Raw genomic sequence first — 25,082 nt, 5'->3', positions numbered from 1 at the left:
TTATCTGATCAAGCTCTGTCTCCTGTGTCTTTGATGTAACATGTGGACTATAGTTGACGTGGGCATGTGTTTTTCCTCTTCCTGACCCCCAACAGAGCTAAATTGGTTCCCTTTCCTGAGTGACCCCACCCCCCTCTGGGCAAACGACACCTTCTTCTTCTTCACAGGACTTTGGGTATTCATTCCACTGGTGTACTGTATGTAAATGAGCATGGAGGGTGGGACTTCTGAGAATGTATAATTGTCATGTCAAATTCTAAAGGAGTTAGAACAAGCTGGAACGAAGGGATGTGTCGTTCTGGTTTGGTCTCGCTTTGCAAAGCTTGTTATTATTTGTTTGTTACTTTAATAAATCATTCTAAAGCTATTTGTCACTAAAGGATCGTCGTTAAGGAATTTCCACGACATCAGTCTGCAACAAAGATTGTGTATAAGATGTGAGAGGTATCGCTCCTGTTTATTTTTGTTCGCCACACTGTTGCATTGAACCACATGGTGTTGTTGGAGAAGAACAAAGCTTGTTGATTAGAGTTTATCTTCCTTAGCAGAACTGCTTTGTGTTTTATATTGATATCAAAAAGTAAACACCGTGGGGTTTTTTACATTATGTGTGTTTTGTTTTGTTTTTCATTTCCCAATGTTATTACTTTAAAAACATTGCATTTTGTTAATATTTAATTTTGGATAATTACTTCCTAGACAAAATATTTCTGCTCAAACTCTGAATAGATTTGTCTCGATACATTAGTACATGTAAATGTACATAACTTAAAGAATACCTTTCTGAATTAATGTAAACATAGAGATAAAGGCATCGTGTAGTGAAGAAAAAGCTGGTACGTTGATACTATAAATGAACAAAAACACAAATATTTGTCTTTAAATATATAGATAATGTTTATCTATAGCCTTTTTATGAGACATTACAAATTACATAATACACCCGAACACTGTTTTACCTAACATAAGGAATAATCGTGATAAATAATCGTGATTTTGATATTGATAGAATAATCCTAATTATTATTTTTTCCATAATCAGGCAGCCTTGTGTAAAAGACTACATCTCACACATGATCACTATTTTTATATATATGGACAAAAAGTGTAATTACGTTTTATGGCCATTTGGTGCAATCCTGCACAACATTCCCATTTAACTTTTTATTTATTTATGTTAATAGTTTCTTCCATTTTTTTTTTATAATGCTTGTTTTTGTGACATTTCGCTTGCATCGTGGTGATGGTTCGTTCTCTCAAATATACAGTCCGACTTGGTCACAGCGTGAAGGTAAGAAATTAAGATTTATTTACACTAAGGAACAGACTATAAACAGAAAACTTGCACTAGGCCTAAACAGGCAAAACAAAGTGCTAGCATGGGAGCTAGAAAAACAGGAAGCATATCATGGAAGCTAGCAAGAACAAAAACAGTCTTTTACCAGAGTTTGGAATCAGCGTCGTCACCTGTTGCATGGAACAGAAACTAGGATGTGAGGACGAGTAAACTGAAAAGGCAGGCTTAAATACAGACAGTGATTACAAACAGGTGTGAGTCAAAAACAAGAGGCAGGTGACACTAATGCGTAACTATAGCAACAGAACAAAACAGGAAGTGCCACCAGGAACTAAGGAAGTCAAATACCAACATAAATACGATACAAAAACGGAACAAAAACAGAATATACATGATCCGGGCAGCGGATCTTGAAGTACATATGTACATTTTTATAATGTGTTGTGGTTTTTTTAAACAAAACTTGCTTAAAAGATTTCAGCATAAGAAGTTTTTGAAAATTTTGAGCACATTTAAAATTAACGCGATAATAACGATAACCGTGATAATTTTTGTCACAATAACGGTGATAAGAAATGTTCATCCCTAGTTGCCTCTATATTAAAACGGCACATAGCTACGCCCCATCTTAAGTAATGCGCGCTCTCACGGCAGGGGATATGAAAAATTGCTGTTGCGACATCCAGTGGACACATTTAGAACAGCAGTTTCTTTCCGCCAAAAATGTAATTTCACGAGTCGGATCAAGTTTAATCCTTTCCGCGAACAGCCTGTACATTTGACAGCCCTGCTCTTTACTATTACTGGCGAGTAAGAACAACGTTTTTTTTTTTGGGGGGGGGGGCATATTTTACTGGATTGATTTTGGCAATCATTACGCCAGCTAGCGATGGGGAGGCTTGTAATTCAAATTTATTGCAGGGAAGGGATTCATAGGCACCGTACCTGGGTGGATCTTTCGTGAGTGGAAGGTGGAGGGTTACTCATTTTGCAATGCACTCTGCTGAAAATGATGGAAAGCGCCACACTATACAGCAACTAATGCAGTAGTCAAAGTTGGAATTGCCACAAATCACATTTTAAGATATACAACACTCTACTGCCGTCTGGTAGCTAAAGTGGAGAGTGCAACCCCCAAACTTGTCAGGTTTCATGTGTCAGATATAATTGTGAGAAATGGGGCCAACTGTTTGCTCACGACCTAAAGCATGACAAAAAATTAAGATAACTCATTATCCAAAATACTCAGAAGTTGAGGTACCACTGTAGTTTTTTATTTTTAAATTTCACTTTGAGACTAGAAAAAAACATAAGTAACATAAGCATAAGTTATGGTTTGCAGAGGGAGATGACGGCAACAGACATCAGGGGACAATGATTTATTATAAATATATATAGTTGATAAATATGTAATAATAAAAAATACTATAGAACTATAGAACGGAGTGGGTTACCAAAATACAAGAGTGTGTGGTGTAAGACTGTGTGTGTAGTTAGCTGAGGTGTGTGTTACCAAATGTTGTCTTTAGCGAAGGAACACTGAAGTCTGTGGGGCAGGCAGATGATCCAGGGCAGGAGAGAAGAGACAAGGTCCGTTTCCAAGCAGGAGGTCGAGAATCCAAAAGGGCAGTCCGGGCAGCAAGGGAACCAAAAGGTGACGAGACGAACAGCTAGCCAAACAGGAATAAGGGCATGCGCTGGAAGGACAAGGAAGAAGTTGTATTTTTAGGGAGAGAGAGAGAGAGAGAGAGAGAGAGAGAGAGAGAGAGAGAGAGAGAGACAGAGACAGAGAGAGAATAAAGATCCGAAGATTCCTTACTGCACGCCAACAGAAGAATATATTCCGGCGCAGGATGGCAGGTTGAGCAGGCTTATGAAGGCAGGTGTGCTGATTGCCGGTGAATGACTGCAGCTGGCGGCTGCTGCAGGACGGAGACGCGCCCGGTGCGTCCCTGGATGTGCGCGGCCGTGGGCGTGTCCCGAGGTGTGACAAGCAGAGCGCAAGGAACAGACTTTACCTGCACTGTAAACAAACAAAAAAGAAAGACCACAACCGTTGATTTTACGTTTAAAAAATGGCTGCTAAATTTCAAGGATTGCACCGTAAAAATAAAAGTTGTATATATATATATTTTTTTTCCATTTACAGTAACGCACTGTAAATGGAATGCTGTGTAAATTTTTACACATCATTATTGTAAAAGTAGGAGGCCACGGGGAAGACCCAGGACACGTTGGGAAGACTATGTCTCCCGGCTGACATGGGAACGCCTCGGGATGCCCCGGGAGCAGCTGGACCAAGTGCAAGGGGAGAGGGAAGTCTGGGCTTCCCTGCTTAGGCTGCTGCCCCCGCGACTCGACCGCAGATAAGCGGAAGAAAATGGATGGATGGATTATTGTAAATTGACAAAACTTTACCACTCGTATTTTAAACATTAACGCACTGTTAAAAAAAAAAAAATTCTGAATATTTAATATTAATAATTCAATTATTTACAAAGCACTTTTAAAGGCCTACTGAAATGAGATTTTCTTATTTAAACGGGGATAGCAGGTCCATTCTATGTGTCATACTTGATCATTTCGCGATATTGCCATATTTTTGCTGAAAGGATTTAGTAGAGAACATCGACGATAAAGTTCGCAACTTTTGGTCACTGATAAAGCCTTGCCTGTACCGGAAGTAGCAGACGATGACGTCACCGGTGTGAGGGCTCTTCACATCCTCACATCGTTTATAATGTGAGCCACCAGCAGTAAGAGCAATTCGGACCGAGAAAGCGACAATTTCCCTATTAATTTGAGCGAGGATGAAAGATTTGTGGATGAGGATATTGATAGTGAATAACTAGAAAAAAAAATAAACAAATAAAAAGTGACGGCTCTGGGTGTGAGCGTTCCAGATGTAATTAGACACATTTACTAGGATAATTCTGGAAGATCCCTTATCTGCTTATTGTTTTTATAGTATTTTAGTGAGATTGTAAAGACATACCTCAAAGTCGGATGGCTATGGTGAACACGCCAGTGTCTCAGAAAGAAACCAAGGAGCCAAGCTCACGTCACAGCTGCCTTTTTCGACAGCTACTGCAGGAGGACGCATAATCCACTGATGTCTCCGGTAAGAGTCGACTTAATATCACAATTTTCCCATCCAAAAACATGCTGGTTGACGTAGAGAAACATGTTCGCTTGACCGCTCTGTGTTAAAGCTTCACAACAAACAAAGAAACACCGGCTGTGTCTCGGTGCTAAAGACACTTGCAATACACCGCTTTCCACCAACAGCATTCTTCTTTATAGTCTCCATTATTAATTGAACAAATTGCAAAAGATTCAGCAACACAGATGTCCAAATTACTGTGTAGTTATGCGATTAAAAGAGACTAGTTTTAGCCGTAAGTGGTGCTGGGCTAATATGTTCCCTCTAACCCAGGGGTCACCAACACGGTGCCCGCGGGCACCAGGTAGCCCGTAAGGACCAGATGAGTAGCCCGCTGGCCTGTTCTAAAAATAGCTCAAATAGCAGCACTTATCAGTGAGCTGCCTCTATTTATTCATTTTTATTTATTTTTACTTTGCTTCTTATAACTTTCAGAAAGACAATTTTAGAGAAAAAATACAACCTTAAAAATTATTTTAAGATTTTTAAACACATATACCTTTTTACCTTTTTAAATTCCTTCCTCTTCTTTCCTGACAATATAAATCAATGTTCAAGTATTTTATCATTTTTCTATTGTAAAGAATAATAAATACATTTTAATTTAATTCTTGGTTTTAGCTTCTGTTTTTTCGACGAAGAATATTTGTGAAATATTTCTTCATACTTATGATTGAAATAAATAAAAAAATATTCCGGCAAATCTAGAAAATCTGTAGAATCAAATTTAAATCTTATTTTAAAGTCTTTTTGAATTTCTTGTAAAAAATTTGTTCTGGAAAATCTAGAAGAAATAATGATTTGTCTTTGTTAGAAATATAGCTTGGTCCAATTTGTTATGAATTATAACAAAGTGCAGATTGGATTTTAACCTATTTAAAACATGTCATCAAAATTTTTAAAATTAATCTTAATCAGGAAAAATTACTAATGATGTTTCATAAATACTTTTTTTTTTTTTTTTTTTCAAAAAGCTTTGAATTAGCTAGTTTTTCTATTCATTTTTTTCGGTTGAATTTTGAATTTTAAAGAGTCGAAATTGATGATAAACTATGTTTCAAATTTTTATTTTTGTTACGTCTGTTCGGCATTGTGATGCCGGGTTTGATTCCCTCGAGGATGCGTTAAGTGAATACAGCAAAGGTAAGAATATAAACAATTTATTTAACGAAAATGATCTATGAAACAAAACAGTGGTGCTAATAAAAAGCCAAACCAAAGACGCTAGCATAAAAGCTAGGATATACAAAAATGAAAACTAAATTGGCACATAGACACATTAAAGAGAAAAACAAAACATACAGCATGAGAGCTGGAATAAACAAATGGCTGAGCGTGAAAAGTTAGCGAGAATATACATACAATGTAGAGTGCAGGCGTAACTTGTTGCGTGAAAGCAAATCATGAACCCAGGCTGAACAAACAAAAGAGGACGGCTTATAAAGTGACGGTGATTATCTGTAGCAGGTGTGCGGGGCGTGAGCAGCAGGTGAACTGATGAGTAACCATGGTAATGACTAAACAGGAAGTATGAGGGTAGAACGACAGAGTGAATAAAAATGCAACAAACTATAATATGGGAAGATCGGAGTACGGATCTTAACAATTTTCATTTTTTTCGTGTTTGCTCTTCTTTTAAACTGTTCAGATAGTTTTTTTCATCATTTATTCTCTCCAAAAAACCTTCCGTAAAAGGAAAAAAAAATGTACGACGGAATGACAGACAGAAATACCCATTTTTCTATATATATATATATATATATATATATATATTTATATATATATATATATATATATATATATATATATATATATATATATATATATATATATATATATATATTTATATTTATATTTATTAAAGGTAAACTGAGCAAATTGGCTATTTCTGGCAATTTATTTAAGTGTGTATCAAACTGGTAGCCCTTCGCATTAATCAGTACCCAAGAAGTAGCTCTTGGTTTCCAAAAGATTGGTGACCCCTGCTTTAACCAATAACGTCACAAACACACGTCATCATACGCGTCATCATTTCACGACGTTTTCAACAAGAAACTCTGCGGGAAATTTAAAATTGCAATTTAGTAAACTAAAAAGGCCGTATTGGCATGTGTTGCAATGTTAATATTTCATCATTGATATATAAACTATCAGACTGCGTGGTCGGTAGCAGTGGGTTTCAGTAGGCCTTCAAGAGGTACCCAAAAACAATTACAGAATATATTATAATCGGTATAATAATAAAACTGTACACGTGTGAATCTGCATAAAACAGGCCAAATGAAGGAGAATGTTACCACAGGATGGGGGACATCTGGGGCTGAAATCTGCAGCCCCCAGGGGTGCTGCTCCGTGCCCCATCATACCGCGGGGGGTGAAGCAAAGAAGGCGTTGGACAGGGAGTGGGGTGTCGTAGTGTCTTTCAGAAAGCCTTGAAGTCACTCTGTTCGGCGTCACGGAACAGAGTCAAAACGTCCCAGATATCCTTGAAAGGGGGGGAAGGGATTTTAGTACATCGTTCGTTGCAAAGGTCACACAGGGGTGTTTGCATAATGTCCTTGCCAAGGCCAGTGCAGAGGAAGCCGAATTGTAGTCAGATGACCTGGACCCTCAGACTGCAGTCACATTGAAACCATATTTGACTTACACTACAATGCCAAAAGTACTCTCGGCAGGGTTCTTGAGGGTGCATGGGAGTTTGCCCAACCAGTCTACATGTGCTTTGTGGACTTGGAGAAGGCATTCGACCGTGTCCCTCGGGAAGTCCTGTGGGGAGTGCTCAGAGAGTATGGGGTATCGGACTGTCTTATTGTGGCGGTCCGCTCCCTGTACAATCAGTGCCAGAGCTTGGTCCGCATTGCTGGCAGTAAGTCGGACACTTTTCCAGTGAGGGTTGGACTACGCCAAGGCTGTCCTTTGTCACCGATTCTGTTTATAACTTTTATGGATAGAATTTCTAGGCGCAGTCAAGGCGTTGAGGGGTTCCGGTTTGGTGACCGCAGGATTAGGTCTCTGCTTTTTGCAGATGATGTGGTCCTGATGGCTTCATCTGACCGGGATCTTCAGCTCTCACTGGATCGGTTCGCAGCCAAATTTGAAGCGACCGGAATGAGAATCAGCACCTCCAAGTCCGAGTCCATGGTTCTCGCCCGGAAAAGGGTGGAATGCCATCTTCGGGTTGGGGAGGAGACCCTGCCCCAAGTGGAGGAGTTCAAGTACCTAGGAGTCTTGTTCACGAGTGGGGGTAGAGTGAATCAGGCGGATCGGTGCGGTGTCTTCAGTAATGCGGACGTTGTATCGATCCGTTGTGGTGAAGAAGGAGCTGAGCCGGAAGGCAAAGCTCTCAATTTACCAGTCGATCTACGTTCCCATCCTCACCTATGGTCATGAGCTTTGGGTCATGACCGAAAGGATAAGATCACGGGTACAAGCGGCCGAAATGAGTTTCCTCCCTCAGAGATAGGTTGGGAAGCTCTGCCATCCTTCACATCGAGAGGAGCCAGATGAGGTGGTTCGGGCATCTGGTCAGGATGCCACCCAGACGCCTCCTTAGGGAGGTGTTTAGGGCACGTCCAACCGGTAGGAGGCCATGGGGAAGACCCAGGACACGTTGGGAAGACTATCCCGGCTGGCCTGGGAACGCCTCGGGTTCCCCTGGGAAGAGCTAAACGAAGTAGCTTGGGAGAGGGAAGTCTGGGTTTCCCTGCTTAGGCTGTTGCCCCCGCGACCCGACCTCGGATAAGCGGAAGAAGATGGATGGATGGATGAATGGGTACATTGCCAAAAGTTTTTGGCCACCCATCCAAATGTTCACAATCAGGTGTCCTACCTAATCACTTAGCCCGGCCACAGGTGTATAAAATCAAGCACTTAGGCATGGAGACTTTCTACAAACATTTGTGAAAGAATGTGCCGCTCTCAGGAGCTCAGTGATTTCCAGTGTGGAACTGTCATAGGATGCCACCTGTGCAACAAATCCAGTCGTGAAATGTCCTCGCTCCTAAATATTCCAAAGTCAACTGTGGGCTTTAATATAAGAAAAGGGTAGAGTTTGGGAACAACAGCAACTCAGACACCAAGTGATAGGCCACGTAAAATGTCAGAGCGGGGTCAGCGGATGCTGAAGCGCATAGTGCAAAATGATCGGCGACTTTCTGTACAATCAGTTGCGACAGAGCTCCAAACTTCATGTGACCCTCCAATTAGCCCACGTACAGTACGCAGAGAGCTTCTTGGAATGGCTTTCCATGGCCGAGCAGCTGCATCTAAGCCATACATCACCAAGTCCAATGCGAAGTGTCGGATGCAATGGTGTAAAGCAGTGGTCCCCAACCTTTTTGTAGCTGCGGACCGGTCAACGCTTGATCATTTGTCCCGCGGCCCAGGGATTTATTTACCGTATTTCCTTGAATTGCCGCAGGTCATATAGTATGCGCCTGCCTTGAATTACTGCCGGGTCAAACTCGCTTCCCAAAATAATTAGCGCATGCTTAGTATTACCGCCTGGTCACCTGTCATCATTTTCAAAATGGTGGAGGCTGATTTTAATACCAGTAATCCGGGAAGAAGATTAAGAGCTATTCAGTGGGATTTAAGGTCCAAGCTTACATTACACTCACATTTTTACTGCATACCTTTGGTAAGTGCAAGAGTGAGAAGAGGTTTTAAAATAATTAGTGCATGCTTACTTTTACTGCATGCCTTTGGTAAGCGCAGGGGTGAGAAGAGGTTTTAAATTAATTAGTGCCCCGGCGACAATTCAAGGAAAAACGGTAATTTTTTATTTTTATTCTTTTTTTAAATTTCTTTTGTCGTGAAAAAGGGAGATTTTTTTGGGTTGGTGCACTATTTGTTAGTGTATCTTGTGTGTTTTTATGTTGATTTAATAAAATAAAAAAAAAATAAAAAATGAATTAATAAAAATGTATAAAAAATTATTCCGTGGACCGGTACCGGTGGTTGGGGACCACTGGTGTAAAACACGTCCCCACTGTACTCTAGAGCAGTGGAAACGTGTTCTCTGGAGTAATAAATCACACTTTCCCATCTCGCAATCAGATGGATGAGTCGAGGTTTGGAGATTCCCAGGAGAACGGTACATTTCAAACTGCTTTATGCCTAGTTTAATTTTTGGTGGAAGAAGAATTATGGTTTGGGGTTGTTTTTCAGGAATTGGGCTTGGCCCTTTAATTCCAGTCAAAGGAACTTTGAATGCTCCAGAATACCAAAATATTTTGGACAATTCCATGCTCCCAACCTTGTGGGATTAGTTTGGAGAGGGCCCCTTCCTCTTCCAACATGACCGTGCAAAGTGCACAAAGCAAGGTCGAATAAAGACATGGATGACAGAGTCTGGTGTGGATGAACTTGACTGGCCTGCACAGAGTCCTGACTTGAACCTATAGAACACCTTTGCGTTGAATTACAACGGACACTGAGAGCCAGGCCTTCTCGACCGACATCAGTGTTTGACTTTAACAATGCGCTTTTGGAAGAATGGTCGAAAATTCCTATAAACACCCTTCCCAGAAGAGTTGAAGCTGTAATAGCTGCAAAAGGTGGACCGACATCATATTGAACCCTATGGGTTAGGAATGGGATGACATTTCAAGTTCATGTGAGAGTCAAGGCAGGTAGCCAAATATTTTTGACAATATAGTGTATATGTCAAATATGTTTAAAGAAATTGTAACTGACCTCCAGTGTGAACATAGTGGGATTCTTTGTTTGATCACCGCATTATGCGGGATAATACAAGTGAAGTGAATTATATTTATATAGCGCTTTTCTCAAGTGACTCAAAGCACTTTACATAGTGAAACCCAATATTTAAGTTACATTTAAACCAGTGTGAGTGGCACTGGGAGCAGGTGGGTAAAGTGTCTTGCCCAAGGACACAACAGCAGTGACTAGGATGGCGGAAGCGGGGATCGAACCTGGAACCCTCAAGTTGCTGGCAGACAACTAAGCAGACTAGTTTGTTTTGCACAATGTTTGGCTCTAGAACAGGGGTAGGGAACCTATGGCTCTAGAGCCAGATGTGGCTCTTTTGATGACTGCATCTGGCTCTCGGATAAATCTGAGCTGACATTGCTTAACACGATAAGTAATGAATAATTCCACTTGTACTCAAAGTGTTAAAAATAACGTTCAAAATATAAAACATGCTCATGCATTTGAATCCATCCATCCTTTTTTTCTACCGCACTTGTTGAAGAAGTTGCATTAAGGGTAAGAAGTGATTTATTTATTATTGGTTAGTTTAGGGCTTGCCCTCCTGGGGGTTCTTCAGACCACCGAGCACCGACATAAGAGCCTGTTTCAGGGTTACAATATTTTTATTTTTTTCAACAAGTCTCTGAGTTGCTTTCCAGCAATTGTCTTTTTCTCTTTCGTTCTCGCTCACACTCTAGCTCCAGCCCCAACCCCGTCTCTCCTCCTGGCTGCTGCCTATAAACGGAACGACAGGTGATTAGATAACAAGGCCCAGGTGGGCCGTCTACGCACCTGTTGCTGATTTTGAGGCCGGTCCTGGCAACAACCCACTTTGCTGCAGGCCTGCAGGTCACGCCCCCTCCACAGTTAGCTTCAGAATAACAAAGTTATTACAAAGAATAAGAGACCTATTATACTCTAGAAATGTTGGTCTTACATAAAAATGCACACATTTAGTTGTGTTCAGTGTTAAAAAAAAATATTATATGGCTCTTTTGGAAATACATTTAAAAATAGTTGGCTTCTTGGCTCTCGCAGTCAAAAAGGTTCCCGACCCCTGCTTTAGAATAACCTGGATGGTATGCGAAAACTAGGCTGGAATTTTTGTCAAAAACCAAATCATAATAAAAACAAAGGGCACAAAAACCGAAGTATCATTGGATTGCCCAAAAGAGAGCTTAAAGGGTTTTTTTTTTCTGAAAACAAAAACTGACTTCATGGTCTGTCTATGATGCAGTTCCGCTGCTGCGGCGTGACCAACCACACCGACTGGTTTGAAGTCTACAACGCCTCCCGTGTGCCGGACTCCTGCTGCCTGGAGTACAGCGACAACTGTGGCCTAGACAACCCTGGAACATGGTGGACAGCGGTAAGTCCCAGCATGACATTCTAACAGTTGTTCTTCTTCTAAGTCTTTTTTTATTTTTGCTTTGCTTCTTAAATAATACATCAGTCACTGCAAAAAAAAACAACCCAAAAAACATTCAAACCACTATACAGCAAGAGGGTAGTGTATTCCTTTTAAGGTTTGTGAACTCAAAAACAGGAAATGCAGTAAAGTCTAGCAAGGGATTCTTAATGTTTTTGACCTAGGGCAGGGGTCTTCAACCCAAAATGTTGAAAGAGCTGTCACAACTTGGACTATGACTTGGATTGTTTCTCCGACGCAAAGGAAAATTGGCACGAGCGAGACGTGAATGTGAGTACATATTTAATTAAACCAACAAATTACAAACAAAGGAAGCAAACAAAAGGCGCACACGAGGGCGGAGAACAAACTTGACTAGAAAACAAAAGACAAGCACAAAGGCTATAAACTATGAACATGAAACAAAACACTTGCACTGTGACATGAATAACAAAAACGTATTGTGACTGAGACAAGGGAATGAGAAAATAGCATGGCTTGGCATGAAGAAAGTGGCGGGGTATGAAAAGTCGCCAGGCTGACCACCTGGCAACTATAGGTTTAAATACTGAACATGATAATCACAAACAGGTGTGACAACTGAGGACAGGGGTGTGACATGAGGGAAAGGTGAAAATTGAGTTGGCATGGTAACAAAGAAAACAAGGAAGTGAAGGAACAGGAACTGAGTGTGCAAAAAATAAAACCAAACATGATAAAAACAAAACCTGATCCCATGGGCGTGACAAGAGCCATATTGGACCAAAAATACAAAAAAAATGTTTTAAAAAATCCGTCTGGAGCCGCAAAAAGTTAAGACTTATGAGAGTCTTACATAAGTGTTATAATGAAGGCAACACATGATGTGTCTATATTAGCCTACTATCAAAATGACTTTAAAAGCCTTATATAAGTGTTATAACGAAGGCAACACATGATGTGTCTATATTAGCTATATTAGCCTACTATCAAAATGACTTCAAAAGCTGTATATAAGTGTTATAATGACGGCAACACATGATGTAAGTGTCTATATTAGCTATATTAGCCTACTATCAAAGGCTGACGCAAATCTTCGTTGACAGAAATGTTGTATTTTAATTTTTTTTCGACACATTTTTGCAACATTGAAAGCCGTTAGTAAAATGGAGGCTTCTCACAGGAAGAGAAAGCCTCTGGAAATTCCTGGCTCAGAATGGCCAAAGGTATAGATGTGTGTGTCCAAGTTTAAGAAAACAACAGGCTGTCTTTCTCTAATGGATTTATTACAATATTTGAAAGCTGGGTAACGTTTGCTGTGGTCTGGAACAACATGGCACACAAACAACTATCAGATATGCAGCCAATATTACATCCAGACAATGTGTGTCATGAGAAATGTAAATGTAAATTAAATACACAGGGGATGTAAGTAAAGGAAATTAGATGAGTTCAAACATACCTTCAAACGAGGCATAATGACACAATATGTACATACAGCTAGCCCAAATAGGATGTTAGCATCGATTAGCTTGCAGTCATGGATTGACCAAATAGGCCTGATTAACACTCCAACAAGTCAATAAAATTCACCTTTGTGCATTCACGCACAGTATAAAATGTTTGGTGGACGAAATGAGACAAAGAAGGAGTGGCATAAAACACGTATTTCTGTGGCAGCATCACAGAACGTTGTACATGTAAACAAACTGCGATGAGTTCAAGTATCGCTAATATTAGCAGGACAAAATGGTGCTTGCCCAATACTCTCATCAGTGAAGAATGTGAAACATAAACAGTGGAATTTCTAACATTTAGGAAGGTTCGTGTCATGTTTGTTCTTCTGCAGAAACCATATAAAAACAAAAACATTTTCCTTCATATTTTTCCATATATCGGGCGGAAGGCGGGGTACACCCTGGACAAGTCGCCAACTCATCACAGGGCTGAGATAGGCGCCAGCGCCCCCCGCGTCCCCAAAAGGGAATAAGCGGTAGAAAATGGATGGATGGATGGATTTTTCCATATATACACATCTCTCAAAGAGTGGACTGGGCGGCGCTAAAGAGCCGTGGGTTCCGAAACCCCCGACTTTAGGGCCCAACTTTCCCACTAAAGAAGGATACGGGTCCAAGCCCATTCCCATATTAACACTGAATTAGTAACCTTCTCTTGTATTTAATCATGTTCAATAATCATTTCTAACTTACTTACAGTATACAAATGTGTCAAATTATACAAAACAATGTGTTAATCATAATTATTTAGTTAAGACATAATACTTTTGTCAGGCCTCATTGGAAAACCAAGACCTAACCAAATATACTGCATAAGAAGGAAATAAATAAGTAAAATAAATTAATAATGAATATGTTTCATAACACCAAGATCTACAGAGGCGGAAAATATGTACAAAAAGTATAACAAAAAACCCTGATTTACGAACTTAATTGGTCCTTGAACAGGGTTTGTAAATAGAACAAATTTAAGCAAAATTGTCCATCAATGTAAATGTCAATGAGTTCCAGCCTCAAAAAGTTCATATTTTAGTGATACCAGAGTCAAAAGAAAAAGAACTAGCTGAACAGGTCCTCATTCACAGCCTCCCTGCCAACACGTACACACAGTGTCAGTCGCGCTGTGGCGCCCTCCTTAACTTTAAAGGGGAACATTATCACAATTTCAAAAGGGTTAAAAACAATAAAAATCAGTTCCCAGTGGATTGTTTTTTTTTCGAAGTTGTTTTTTTTTTATTTTACACCTCCCGGAATATCCCTAAAAAAAGCTTTAAAGTTCTTTATTTTCGCTATTTGCGATGCGACTATCCATTTCCCTGTGACGTCATACAGGGCTGCCAGTACAAACAACATGGCGGTTACCACAGCAAGATATAGCGACATTAGCTCGGATTCAGACTCGAATTTCAGCGGTTTAAGCGATACAACAGATTACGCATGTATTGAAACAGATGGTCGGAGTATGGAGGCAGATAGCGAAAACGAAATTGAAGAAGAAATTGAAGCTATTGAGCGAATAGCTATTGACGCTATTCGGCCATAGCATGGGTGTACCTAATGAAGTGGCCCATAGCATGGCTGCCTTATTAGCATCGCTGGTAAAATGTGCGGACCAAACGATCAGGACTTTCGCATCTTGTGACACTGGAGCAACTTAAATCCGTCGATTGGTAAGTGTTTGTTTTGCATTAAATGTGGGTATCTAGTTTCAGATGTACATACAGCTAGCGTAAATAGCACGTTAGCATCAATTAGCGTAGCATGTTAGCATCGATTAGCTGCCAGTCATGCCGTGACCAAATATGTCTGATTAGCACATTAGTCAACAAAACTCACCTTTGTGATTTCGTTGACTTAATCGTTGCAAATGCATCTGCAGGTTATCCATACATCTCTGTGCCATGTCTGTCTTAGCATCGCCGGTCAAATGTGAAGACACTTTGGTACATTCAATGGGGGTCTGGCGGCAGATTTCTTGCCAGTGGTGCAACTTGAATCCCTCCCTGTTAGTGTTGTTACACCCTCCGACAACACTCCGTCGAGGCATGATGTCTCCAAGGTTCCAAAAAATAGTCGAAAAAGTGGAAAATAACAGAGCTGAGACCCGATGTTTGTGATGTGAAAATGAAAATGGCGGGTGTGTTACCTCGGTGACGTCACGTTCTGACGTCATCGCTAAAAGACCGATAAACAGAAAGGCGTTTAATTTGCCAAAATTCACCCATTTAGAGTTCGGAAAACGGTTAAAACAATACATGGTCTTTTTTTCTGCAACATCAAGGTATATATTGACGCTTACATAGGTTTGGTGATAATGTTCCCCTTTAACAGAGTCGCTTCAATGGTCAGGAATGAAGACAATAAAATCCACTTCTTCTTGTCAGTTGTTATTCTTTAGAGGAAAAAAAGGGAGTGGGGAGGCATTGTCTCTTAACTCAAATTATGCTCGCAACCTAAAGCACAACAAAATGCAGAGAGACAGCTGATTTCTCAAAATACTCGTAAATTAGTTGACGTACCACTGTATTAAAAAAGTGCACAATCGAGGTTCTGTATAATGAGTTCCAGCCTCAACAAGTCCATATTTTAGTAATAACAAAGTCAAAACAAAAATAACTAGCTGAATTGTCCTCTTTTACAGCCTCCCAAACAACACGCACACACAGTGTCACTAGCGCTGTGGTGCCTTCCTTAACTTTAACAGCAGGGTCGCTTCAATGGTCAGGAATAAAGACAATAAAATCCACTTTTTGTCGTCAGTTGTTCTTCTTTAGAGGGGGAAAAGGGGGGGGTGGGCAATGTCTCCTAACTCAAATTATGCTCGCAACCTAAAGCACAACAAAAAGTTGAAAGACAGCTCATTTCTCAAAATACTCGTAAGTTAGTTGAGGTACTGTCAGAGGTATTAGTTGTTGACAAACCCCAAGATGCCGAGATGGAGGCAGGCATAGAATATGAAGACATTATTCAATATAAATAATACAACAAGAACAAACAAAAAGCACGCACGTGGGTGGAATAACAAACTAAGGGAGCTAGCACTGGAAGCTAGAGAAAAAAAAGGAACTTTAGCATGGAACCTAGAGGATAGCAAACAGAAAAACTGGAAATAACTAATGGCTAACAAGAACAGCTTACCGCTACGACGACCAGGACAAAATGTAGCACGACAGGTAATAGCTGAAAAGAATCACAGACACGACAAGAGCAACATGTGGCAACGACAAGTCCGAATGACAATACAATGATCCAACAACTGACACAAGACAAAGCAGGTACAAATAGGAGCAGGCTGATTGGCAACAGGTGTGGCCAGTTGCCAATCAGCCGCAGCTGAGGAGGAACACAGCCCTCAGGGAACAAGACAGGAAGCTCACAAAATAAGAGCACTAGACAGGAACTAAAGACAGGAGATACTAAACACAGAGGAAACAGACAAATGCAGAGGAAAAAACTAAAACATAGACAAACTGTCAGGGGAAAGCCTGACAGGTACCACTGTATTAAAAAAAGTGCACAATCGGGGTTCTGTATAATGAGTTCCAGCCTCAACAAGTCCTTATTTTAGTAATAACAAAGTCAAAACAGAAAGAACTAGCTGAATAAAGACAATAAAATCCACTTTTTCTTGTCAGTTTTTATTCTTTAGAGCAGGGGTGTCAAACTCAAATACAGAGTGGGCCAAAATTTTAAACGGAACAAAGCCGCGGGCCAAGGTTGATAAAATTAACCTTTTAACAGGGACCCAAACAAGTTCTGCATTAAATATTGAACACGCAAAGCTTATATAACTTTAGTGACATGCAAAATCCAGTTCCAAATAATAATAATTAAAAAAAATATCAATGGCATATCAAATAAAATTTAAATAAAAATGTAATGCCTTTTTTTCTATTTGCAATCTTCTGAGGTAAATATCAATTTTTTTCCACAGGCTAATAATACATTTGAAAATAAAATAATAATGAATGAATCAAATATTCAAGCCTTGATATAGCAAGAGAACATTAATTATTGGTCAGTTTGCTGGAAGTTTCCCGGAAGAGTTAGTGCTGCAAGGGGTTCTGGGTATTTGTTCTGTTGTGTCACGGTGCGGATGTTCAACTCAAATGTGTTTGTCATTCTTGTTTGGTGTGGGTTCACAGTGTGGCGCATATTTGTAACAGTGCTAAAGTTGTTTATGCGGTCACCCTCAGTGTGACCTGTATGGCTGTTGACCAACCAAGTATGCCTTGCATTCACTTGTGTGTGTGTGTGTGTGTAAAAGCCACAATTATTATGTGACACGTTTGTTGCGATCCGTGACTCAGATCTTCACATGTTTATTTTTCCATCTTTGTTTCAGTCTCTTCTGACCCACTTACTTCCTGTTTAGTCCGTTACCATGGTTACACATTGATTTCACCTGCTCCTCGTTTTCTACACACACCTGGTTCTCCTTGATTTCTCCTTTTATAAGCTTTCCTCTTTTCTTTGTTCAGTCTGGGTCCATAAATTTGCCTTTTAGCAACAGTATTGACTGACTTCATGTAAGTATATTCTCGCTAGCTTTTCACGCTAAACCTTTGTTTTATTCCAGCTCTCACGCTGATGATTTTTCCTTTTTTGTGTGCCTTTGTGCCAGTCTTAGTTTTTATGTTTTCTATTCCTAGCTTTTATGCTAGCGCCCATGGTTTATTTTGTCTGTTAGCTCCAGTATTTGTGTTCGTAGCCTGCTTTTGTTAAGTTTAATAAATCATTTAAACTTACTATTGCTGTGTTCTTGTCGACGCATCCACGGAGGGACAAACCTGGCATTACTATGCCAATCAGTCATTACAACGTTGTTAGTATGGAGGAAAAGCGGACGTGACGACAGGTTGTAGAGAACGCTTAAGGCAGTGCCTTAAATGCACGCCCCCAATATAGTTGTCCAGGTGGAAATCGGTAGAAATCCGGGAGAATGGTTGCCCCGGGAGATTTTCGGGAGGGGCACTGAACTTTGGGAGTCTACCGGGAAAATTGGGAGGGTTGGCAATTATGAGTATTAGCGGTGAATGCGGTGTTATACAGCGCCACCGACGCTGTATAACACCGGTGGGCCAGCTCTAATGCTAAATTGATATTGCCTCAAGGGCCAAATTAAATTACACGGCGGGCCAGAGTTTGACACCCATGCTTTAGAGGAAAATCTCTACGCTGCTGATCCGCTTGAGATGGTTTCCTGTGGACGGGACTCTCGCTGCTGTCTTGGATCCGCTTGAACTGAACTCTCGCGGCTGTGTTGGAGCCACTATGGATTGAACTTTCACAGTATCATGTTAGACCCGCTCGACATCCATTGCTTTCGGTCCCCTAGGGGGGGGTGCCCACATCTGAGGTCCTTTCCAAGGTTTCTCATAGTCAGCATTGTCACTGGCGTCCCACTGGATGTGAATTCTCCCTGCCCACTGGGTGTGAGTTTTCCTTGCCCTTTTGTGGGTTCTTCCGAGGATGTTGTAGTCGTAATGATTTGTGCAGTCCTTTGAGACATTTGTGATTTGGGGCTATATAAATAAACATTGATTGATTGATTGAAAAAAACGGAGGATGGGGAGGCAGTGTTTCCAAAGTCAAATTATGCTCGCAACCTAAAGCACAACAAAAAGCCGAGAGACACCTCATTTCTCAAAAAACTCGTAAGTTAGTTGAGGTACTACTGTATTAAAAAAAGTGCACAACCGGGATTCTATATGCTTCACATTCCGACATGGTCAGTTGGGGATTTTTAAAGCGGTTCTTTCTGTGGAATTGTTGCGTTAATAGCATGTTTTTCCTTTGTCGTTGAATCTAGCCGTATTTTGCGGGGAAAGGTGCTGTAAAAAAAAAGCATTCGCCCAAAACCATGAATATCATGAATGACAATGATTCAGTGTGATGGAGCAGGTTGTGTTTTTCATTTGATTTGTGTGACCGTGACTTGAACTTAGGTGAAAAGGAGGGTGGGTGTTGATTCGTTCCACATTCGTATTATTTCAACTTTATTCTTTCACGGGGGTTGTTAGCATGAGTAAAGCGTGCTTGGCGCTTTTAGTTCATTAGCATAGTTGCGTGTAATAGGATGAATATTTACATGTCAAATGATACAGCAGGTTGTTACCAGAGGCAATTAGAGTTGCAGAGATAATACGCAAGGACAGCTAATATCAAATATTAATTTAGAACAAACTCCGCCTCCTTGCGGCCTGTTCTTCACCCCTGCAAACTCCTCTGCACTGAATTCAGGAAATCCCTGGCTTGCTCGTGCGTCCTATTATCTTGTCACTAAGTAGCATTAGCACCATTCTTTCAGTCATGAAGTGAGTGGGGAAAAGACAAAAATACAAAAACAACTATATATATACAGTGGGGCAAAAAAGTATTTAGTCAGCCACCGATTGTGCAAGTTCTCCCACTTAAAATGATGACAGAGGTCTGTAATTTTCATCATAGGTACACTTCAACTGTGAGAGACCGAATATGAAAAAAAAATCCAGGAATTCACATTGTAGGAATTTTAAAGAATTTATTCATAAATCATGGTGGAAAGTAAGTATTTGGTCAACCTTTCAAAGCTCTCACTGATGGAAGGAGGTTTTGGCTCAAAATCTCACGATACATGGCCCCATTCATTCTTTCCTTAACACGGATCAATCGTCCTGTCCCCTTAACAGAAAAACAGCCCCAAAGCATGATGTTTCCACCCCCATGCTTCACAGTAGGTATGGTGTTCTTGGGATGCAACTCAGTATTCTTCTTCCTCCAAACACGACGAGTTGAGTTTATACCAAAATGGATACATGGATGATACAGCAGAGGATTTGGGAGAATGTCATGTGGTCAAATTAAACCAAAATAGAACTTTTTGGTATAAACTCAACTCGTCGTGTTTAAAGGAATACTTTTTTGCCCCACTGTATATGTACTGTATATATATATATATATATATATATATATATATATATATATATATATATATATATATATATATATATATATATATATATATATATATATATATATATAATATGTGTATGTATGTATGTATATGTATGTATATACATATGTGTGTGTGTATATATATATATATATAATTGTATATTCATTCATCTTGGATCAATTCAAGTTTGTCTTAGCAATAAACAGTATTGTCCCACCAGCATTTTATGCAAGGATAAACAACAAATGATAGAAAATCCATATCCATTTAAGAGTATGTTTCTTGTATAATTCCATCCTGTCTTCATTGACTTATTGGAGCCGCTGATGCCATTCATTCAATTCATATTAGAAAGGCTCACTGTGTGATACCTCGGGATACTAGTAGCCCATGTTAACAGTTTTTTGGGGGTCTTATGCTTAAAAATGTGGGTTACGAGGCTCCCCTGCTTGGGTTAGCATGTTGAACTCCGTGAGGTACGACCAAAACATCCCATCTTACTCGCGAGCAATAGCCTTTAGCTAAAAATCTACATAAAATCCTGACATTTTTGTACTTTGTACATTATTCTCCTTGGATTTGTGGCAAAGTGGTTCAGGAGATACAGCAGCTGTCTAGACACTTAAGGGTTCTTGGTTCAATTCTAGTCTCTGCCGTTGTGTCCTTGGCAAGACACTTTGCCCACCTTGCGCCAAGTGCCACCCAACGTGGTATAAATTAAAGGCCTACTGAAACCCACTACTACCGACCACGCAGGCTGATAGTTTATATATCAATGATGAAATATTAACATTGCAACACATGCCAATAAATTGCAATTTTAAATTTTGCGCCGAAGTATCCTGCTGAAACGTGTGATGTCACGCATTGTAGAGGAAATTTTTTCCAGCACCGTTCCTAGCTATAAGTCGTCTGTTTTCATCGCATAGTTCCACAGTATTCTGGACATCTAAGTTGCTGAATCTTTTGCAATTGCTCAATGAATAATGGAGACGTCAAAGAAGAAAGCTGTAGGTGGGAAGCGGTGTATTGCGGCCGCCTTTAGCAACACAAACACAGCCGGTGTTTCATTGTTTACATTCCCGAAAGATGACGGTGAAGCTTTACTATGGAACAGAGCGGTCAAGCGAACACGGTTTGATTGGGCCACACACACAAAGTACAGTGTATTATCCAGTGATCATTTCGAAAGATTGTTTCGAAGAGGGTCCCTTGCGAAGGGCAGAGATGGGCATCGCCACCACCCGTCGACTGGTGCTGAAGAAAGGTGCGGGGCCGACTTTCAGGTTGTACAGGTACGACAATATAATCTCGCTAAAACAATAGTAACACAATAAGCAGATAAGGGATGTTCCATAATTATCCTTGTAAATTTGTCTAAAAACATCTGAATCGCTCCCACTCTCACTTTCCTCATCCACAAATCTTTCATCCTTGCTCAAATTAATGGGGAAATTGTCGCTTTCTCGGTCTGAATCGCTCTCGCTGCTGGTGGCCATGATTGTAAACAATGTTCAGATGTGAGGAGCTCCACAACCCGTGACGTCACGCGCATATCGTCTGCTACTTCCGGTATAGGCAAGGCTTTTTTATTAGCGACCAAAAGTTGCAAACTTTATCGTGGATGTTCTCTACTAAATCCTTTCAGCAAAAGTATGGCAATATCGCGAAATGGTCAAGTATGACACATAGAATGGACCTGCTATCCCAGTTTAAATAAGAAAATCTCATTTCAGTAGGCCTTTAAGCTTTCCATCGCTAAGCTTCAATGAATGGGTTACTCATCGTAAAGCGCTTTGTATACCACTACACATACATATCATTAATTTAATTTCATTCATTCATCGTACATGATAGTAGTATTTATTCTGCTACACACTCTACTTTTCCTGTCTTGTACATAATGAAATTACTTTTTCCTGCACATTGCTTTACCTTTCTCTGCATCCTGGGGTCACTCCAACCCCTGCCATGCACGATTGTGACATTAACATTGTTTTTCCCGTGATAGTAACTTTGTTTTTTAACCGTTGAAACACAGAAAGTGTGAAGAAAGTAAGGCAAGGCCCATTTATTTTACACAAAAAAATTCAATGTGCTTTACAAAACAATTACAAGAAGGCAAAAATAAAAATAAGTAGAATATGCAATGCCGAATGTGCTCAAGTCACCAAACCACGTGAGTGGAACTAAAATGCTGTAATGCCCAGGGTGAGTGGAGTGTGTGGATGTTGGAACGGTTCGAATCCTTGAGAAATGTAAGCTAAGAAGAGGTTTATATATTGTCCACTCATTTTCAATGGGGGAAAATTCCTGGTAATTCCGTGAAATCCAGGAATTTTTGGAACCAGGAAACATATTGGCTCAAATGTCCAGGATGAGTGGAGTATGTGGATGGTAGAACTGTTCCAATCGGGTGAGGAATGTGGGAGTTGGAGAACTCTAAAAAAATTGCCATTCATTTGAATGGGAATTTCCTGGAAATTTTTGAATTTCAGAAAAAAAATTAATAATAAAAAAAATATAAATAATATTACAATTGTACCAAATGATATAAATTGGTTGGTGTTGGAGTTTTTTGAATCAGTTGAGAAATGTTGACTTTAAGAATTGGTATTTCGGAAATCCTGGAATTTTTGGAAAACCGTGAATTTTTATGAAAATAAGTAACTTTTGATGTCCTAACTAAGAGGAATGTTTGATGATGGGTTGATTAGAAAAATATGGACCTTAAAAACGCTAAAACAAAGGGTGAAAATAGGGCTTTGGAAAACCCTGAATTCCTGGAATTTTTCACGACTTGGAAAATGTTGGTTTGATTTCCCAGGATGAGTGGAAGGTATTGAAAATGGAACGCTTCGATGTGGGTGAGAAATGTAGGAATTGTGCAAGTTTAAAAAAAAAAATGGTCCATTCATTTTAAATTGGAAAATGTCCCGGGAAACCTAGAATTCTGGGTAATCTGGGGTATTTGGGAAATAATCCATTCGATTCACAGCCAAAATGAACATTTGATACTTGAACAATTTGGATCGGATGAAAACTGCGGGCCATGGAAGGCGCCAAAGTTGTTGGGCGGAATAATAATAATAATAATAATAATAATAAAGAGATTAATTTTTGGTGTAGACCATTTGTGTGAATGTTCGGGCATGCACACAATAAGATATCAACACGACAATTACATTTAAAATCCAAGAGTGTAAATTGAAGAGTGCAAAGAAGAAACAGATGACTTTTATTGAATAAAGAAAGAAATCTGCTCCATTCTGAAGAAGAATGAGTCGATAACGCCAACCAAAGATGTTTAAAGGCCTACTGAAATAAGAGTTTCTTATTCAAAACGGAAATATCAGGTCAATTCAATGTGTCATACTTGATCATTTCGCGATATGGCCATTTTTTTCTGAAAAGATTTAGTAGAGAACATTGCCGATAAAGTTTCTCAACTTTTGGTTGCTAATAAAAAAGCCTTGCCTGTACCGGAAGTAGCAGACAATGTGCCTGTGACGTCACGGGTTGTAGAGCGCCTCACATCATCACATTGTTTATAATCATAGCCTCCAGCAGCAAGAGGTATTTGGACCGAGAAAGCGACGATTCCCCCATTAATTTGAGCGAGGAAAAAAGATTTGTGGATGAGGAAAGTAAGTGTGAGGCACTAAAAAAAAAAAAAAAAAAAAAAAAAAAGCTACGGCTTGGGGCGGCGGCAGTGGTAGCGTTTCAGATGTAATTAAACACATTTACTAGGATGTTTCTGGAAAATCCCTTATCTGCTTATTGTGCTAATAGTATTTTAGTGAGATTCTAAAGTCATACCTGAAAGTCGGATGGCTGCGGTGAACTCCAGTGTCCCCGAGAGAAGCCACGTAGGAGCCAGATCACAGCGGCTTTTTTGACAGCTGCTGCAGAAGGTCCCATAATCCACCGAAGTCTCCGGTAAGAGCTGACTTAATATCACAATTTTCCCATCCAAAAACTTGCTGGTTGACATGTTCGCTTGACCGCTCTGTGTTAAAGCTTCACAACAAACAAACACCGGCTGTGTTTTGGCAGCTCTAATCCACCGTTTCCCACCAACAGCATTCTTATTTATAGTCTCCATTATTTATTGAACAAATTGCAAAAGTTTCAGCAACACAGATGTCCTAATTACTGTGTAATTATGCGAGGAAAAGAGACAACTTTTAGCCGTGTGTGGTGCTGGGCTACTATGTCCGCTACAACCCGAGACGTCACGCGCACGAAACTCCGTGGGAAATTTAAAATTGTAATTTAGTAAACTAAAAAGGCCGTATTGGCATGTGTTGCAATGTTAATATTTCATCATTGATATATAAACTATCAGACTGCGTGGTCGGTAGTTGTGGGTTTCAGTAGGCCTTTAACTAATGTGGACATTTATCCATGAAATTATTAATAAGCTGTGGATGGTGTGTTTGACAGACAAGCAAACCCACACAAATATTATTATTGCTTTACTACCTAAAAAAAATACTGTATTATGCTGTATTGTTTCTCATCAAATATTTCTTATCCGACAGTGTTTTTCTTTTTAAAAAGGCGTTCTGTTTTGAAAGAGAAAGCTCCGATCAAATTGAATTTTAAAGTCATTGGTAATTCGGGTTTTTCAAAAGCAAACTGCACCCCAGAACAAACAGACTCATATCCCAAGGTCGTATTTTTTTATGTTAAATAGATTGACTCCATAATTTAATGAGAACTTCCTTCCTTTATCACAAATGTGCTAAAAGAAGAAAAGAAGGGGGAAATAAATGGAAGCGGGGAATCCTTGTTCTTGTATTCGTAATCAGTGCAAGCTGGTTATTACAGTAAGTCCCCCAAATAAAATAACACGCACGAAATCGTTACCACAGACTATGAAACATTAAGCACCCGTTTGCCCTCTCACATGTTCCCTTGATGAAAATGTGAAACATGAATATTTCAAAGAGCAGATAAAGCACAACAACTCCCAATCTTTACCGCTCATTAGCATAAATCAAATATGACTTCCGTGCCGCTTGCATAACGCTTGTGTCGGACGAAGGTTGGAGGTGAAAAAA

At 39.9% G+C, this 25,082-nt stretch overlaps 1 protein-coding gene across 5 annotated transcripts in view; it reads left to right on the top strand.

Annotated features, from left to right (window-relative positions):
• Positions 1-25,082, top strand: part of tspan4a (tetraspanin 4a) — a 526,989-nt gene that overhangs the window by 460,234 nt on the left and 41,673 nt on the right. For all 5 annotated transcript variants that reach the window (XM_061887281.1, XM_061887282.1, XM_061887283.1 and 2 more), the window contains one exon: positions 11,413-11,544. In XM_061887281.1, the coding sequence (XP_061743265.1) occupies positions 11,413-11,544 (132 nt within the window). The remainder of the gene's footprint in view (positions 1-11,412; positions 11,545-25,082) is intronic.

Source organism: Nerophis ophidion, linkage group LG25, assembly GCF_033978795.1.
Source record: "Nerophis ophidion isolate RoL-2023_Sa linkage group LG25, RoL_Noph_v1.0, whole genome shotgun sequence".
In the NCBI taxonomy this organism is placed as follows: domain Eukaryota; kingdom Metazoa; phylum Chordata; class Actinopteri; order Syngnathiformes; family Syngnathidae; genus Nerophis; species Nerophis ophidion.
Note: the sequence above shows the minus strand (reverse complement) of the source record. Positions and strands in the feature narration are given on the sequence as shown.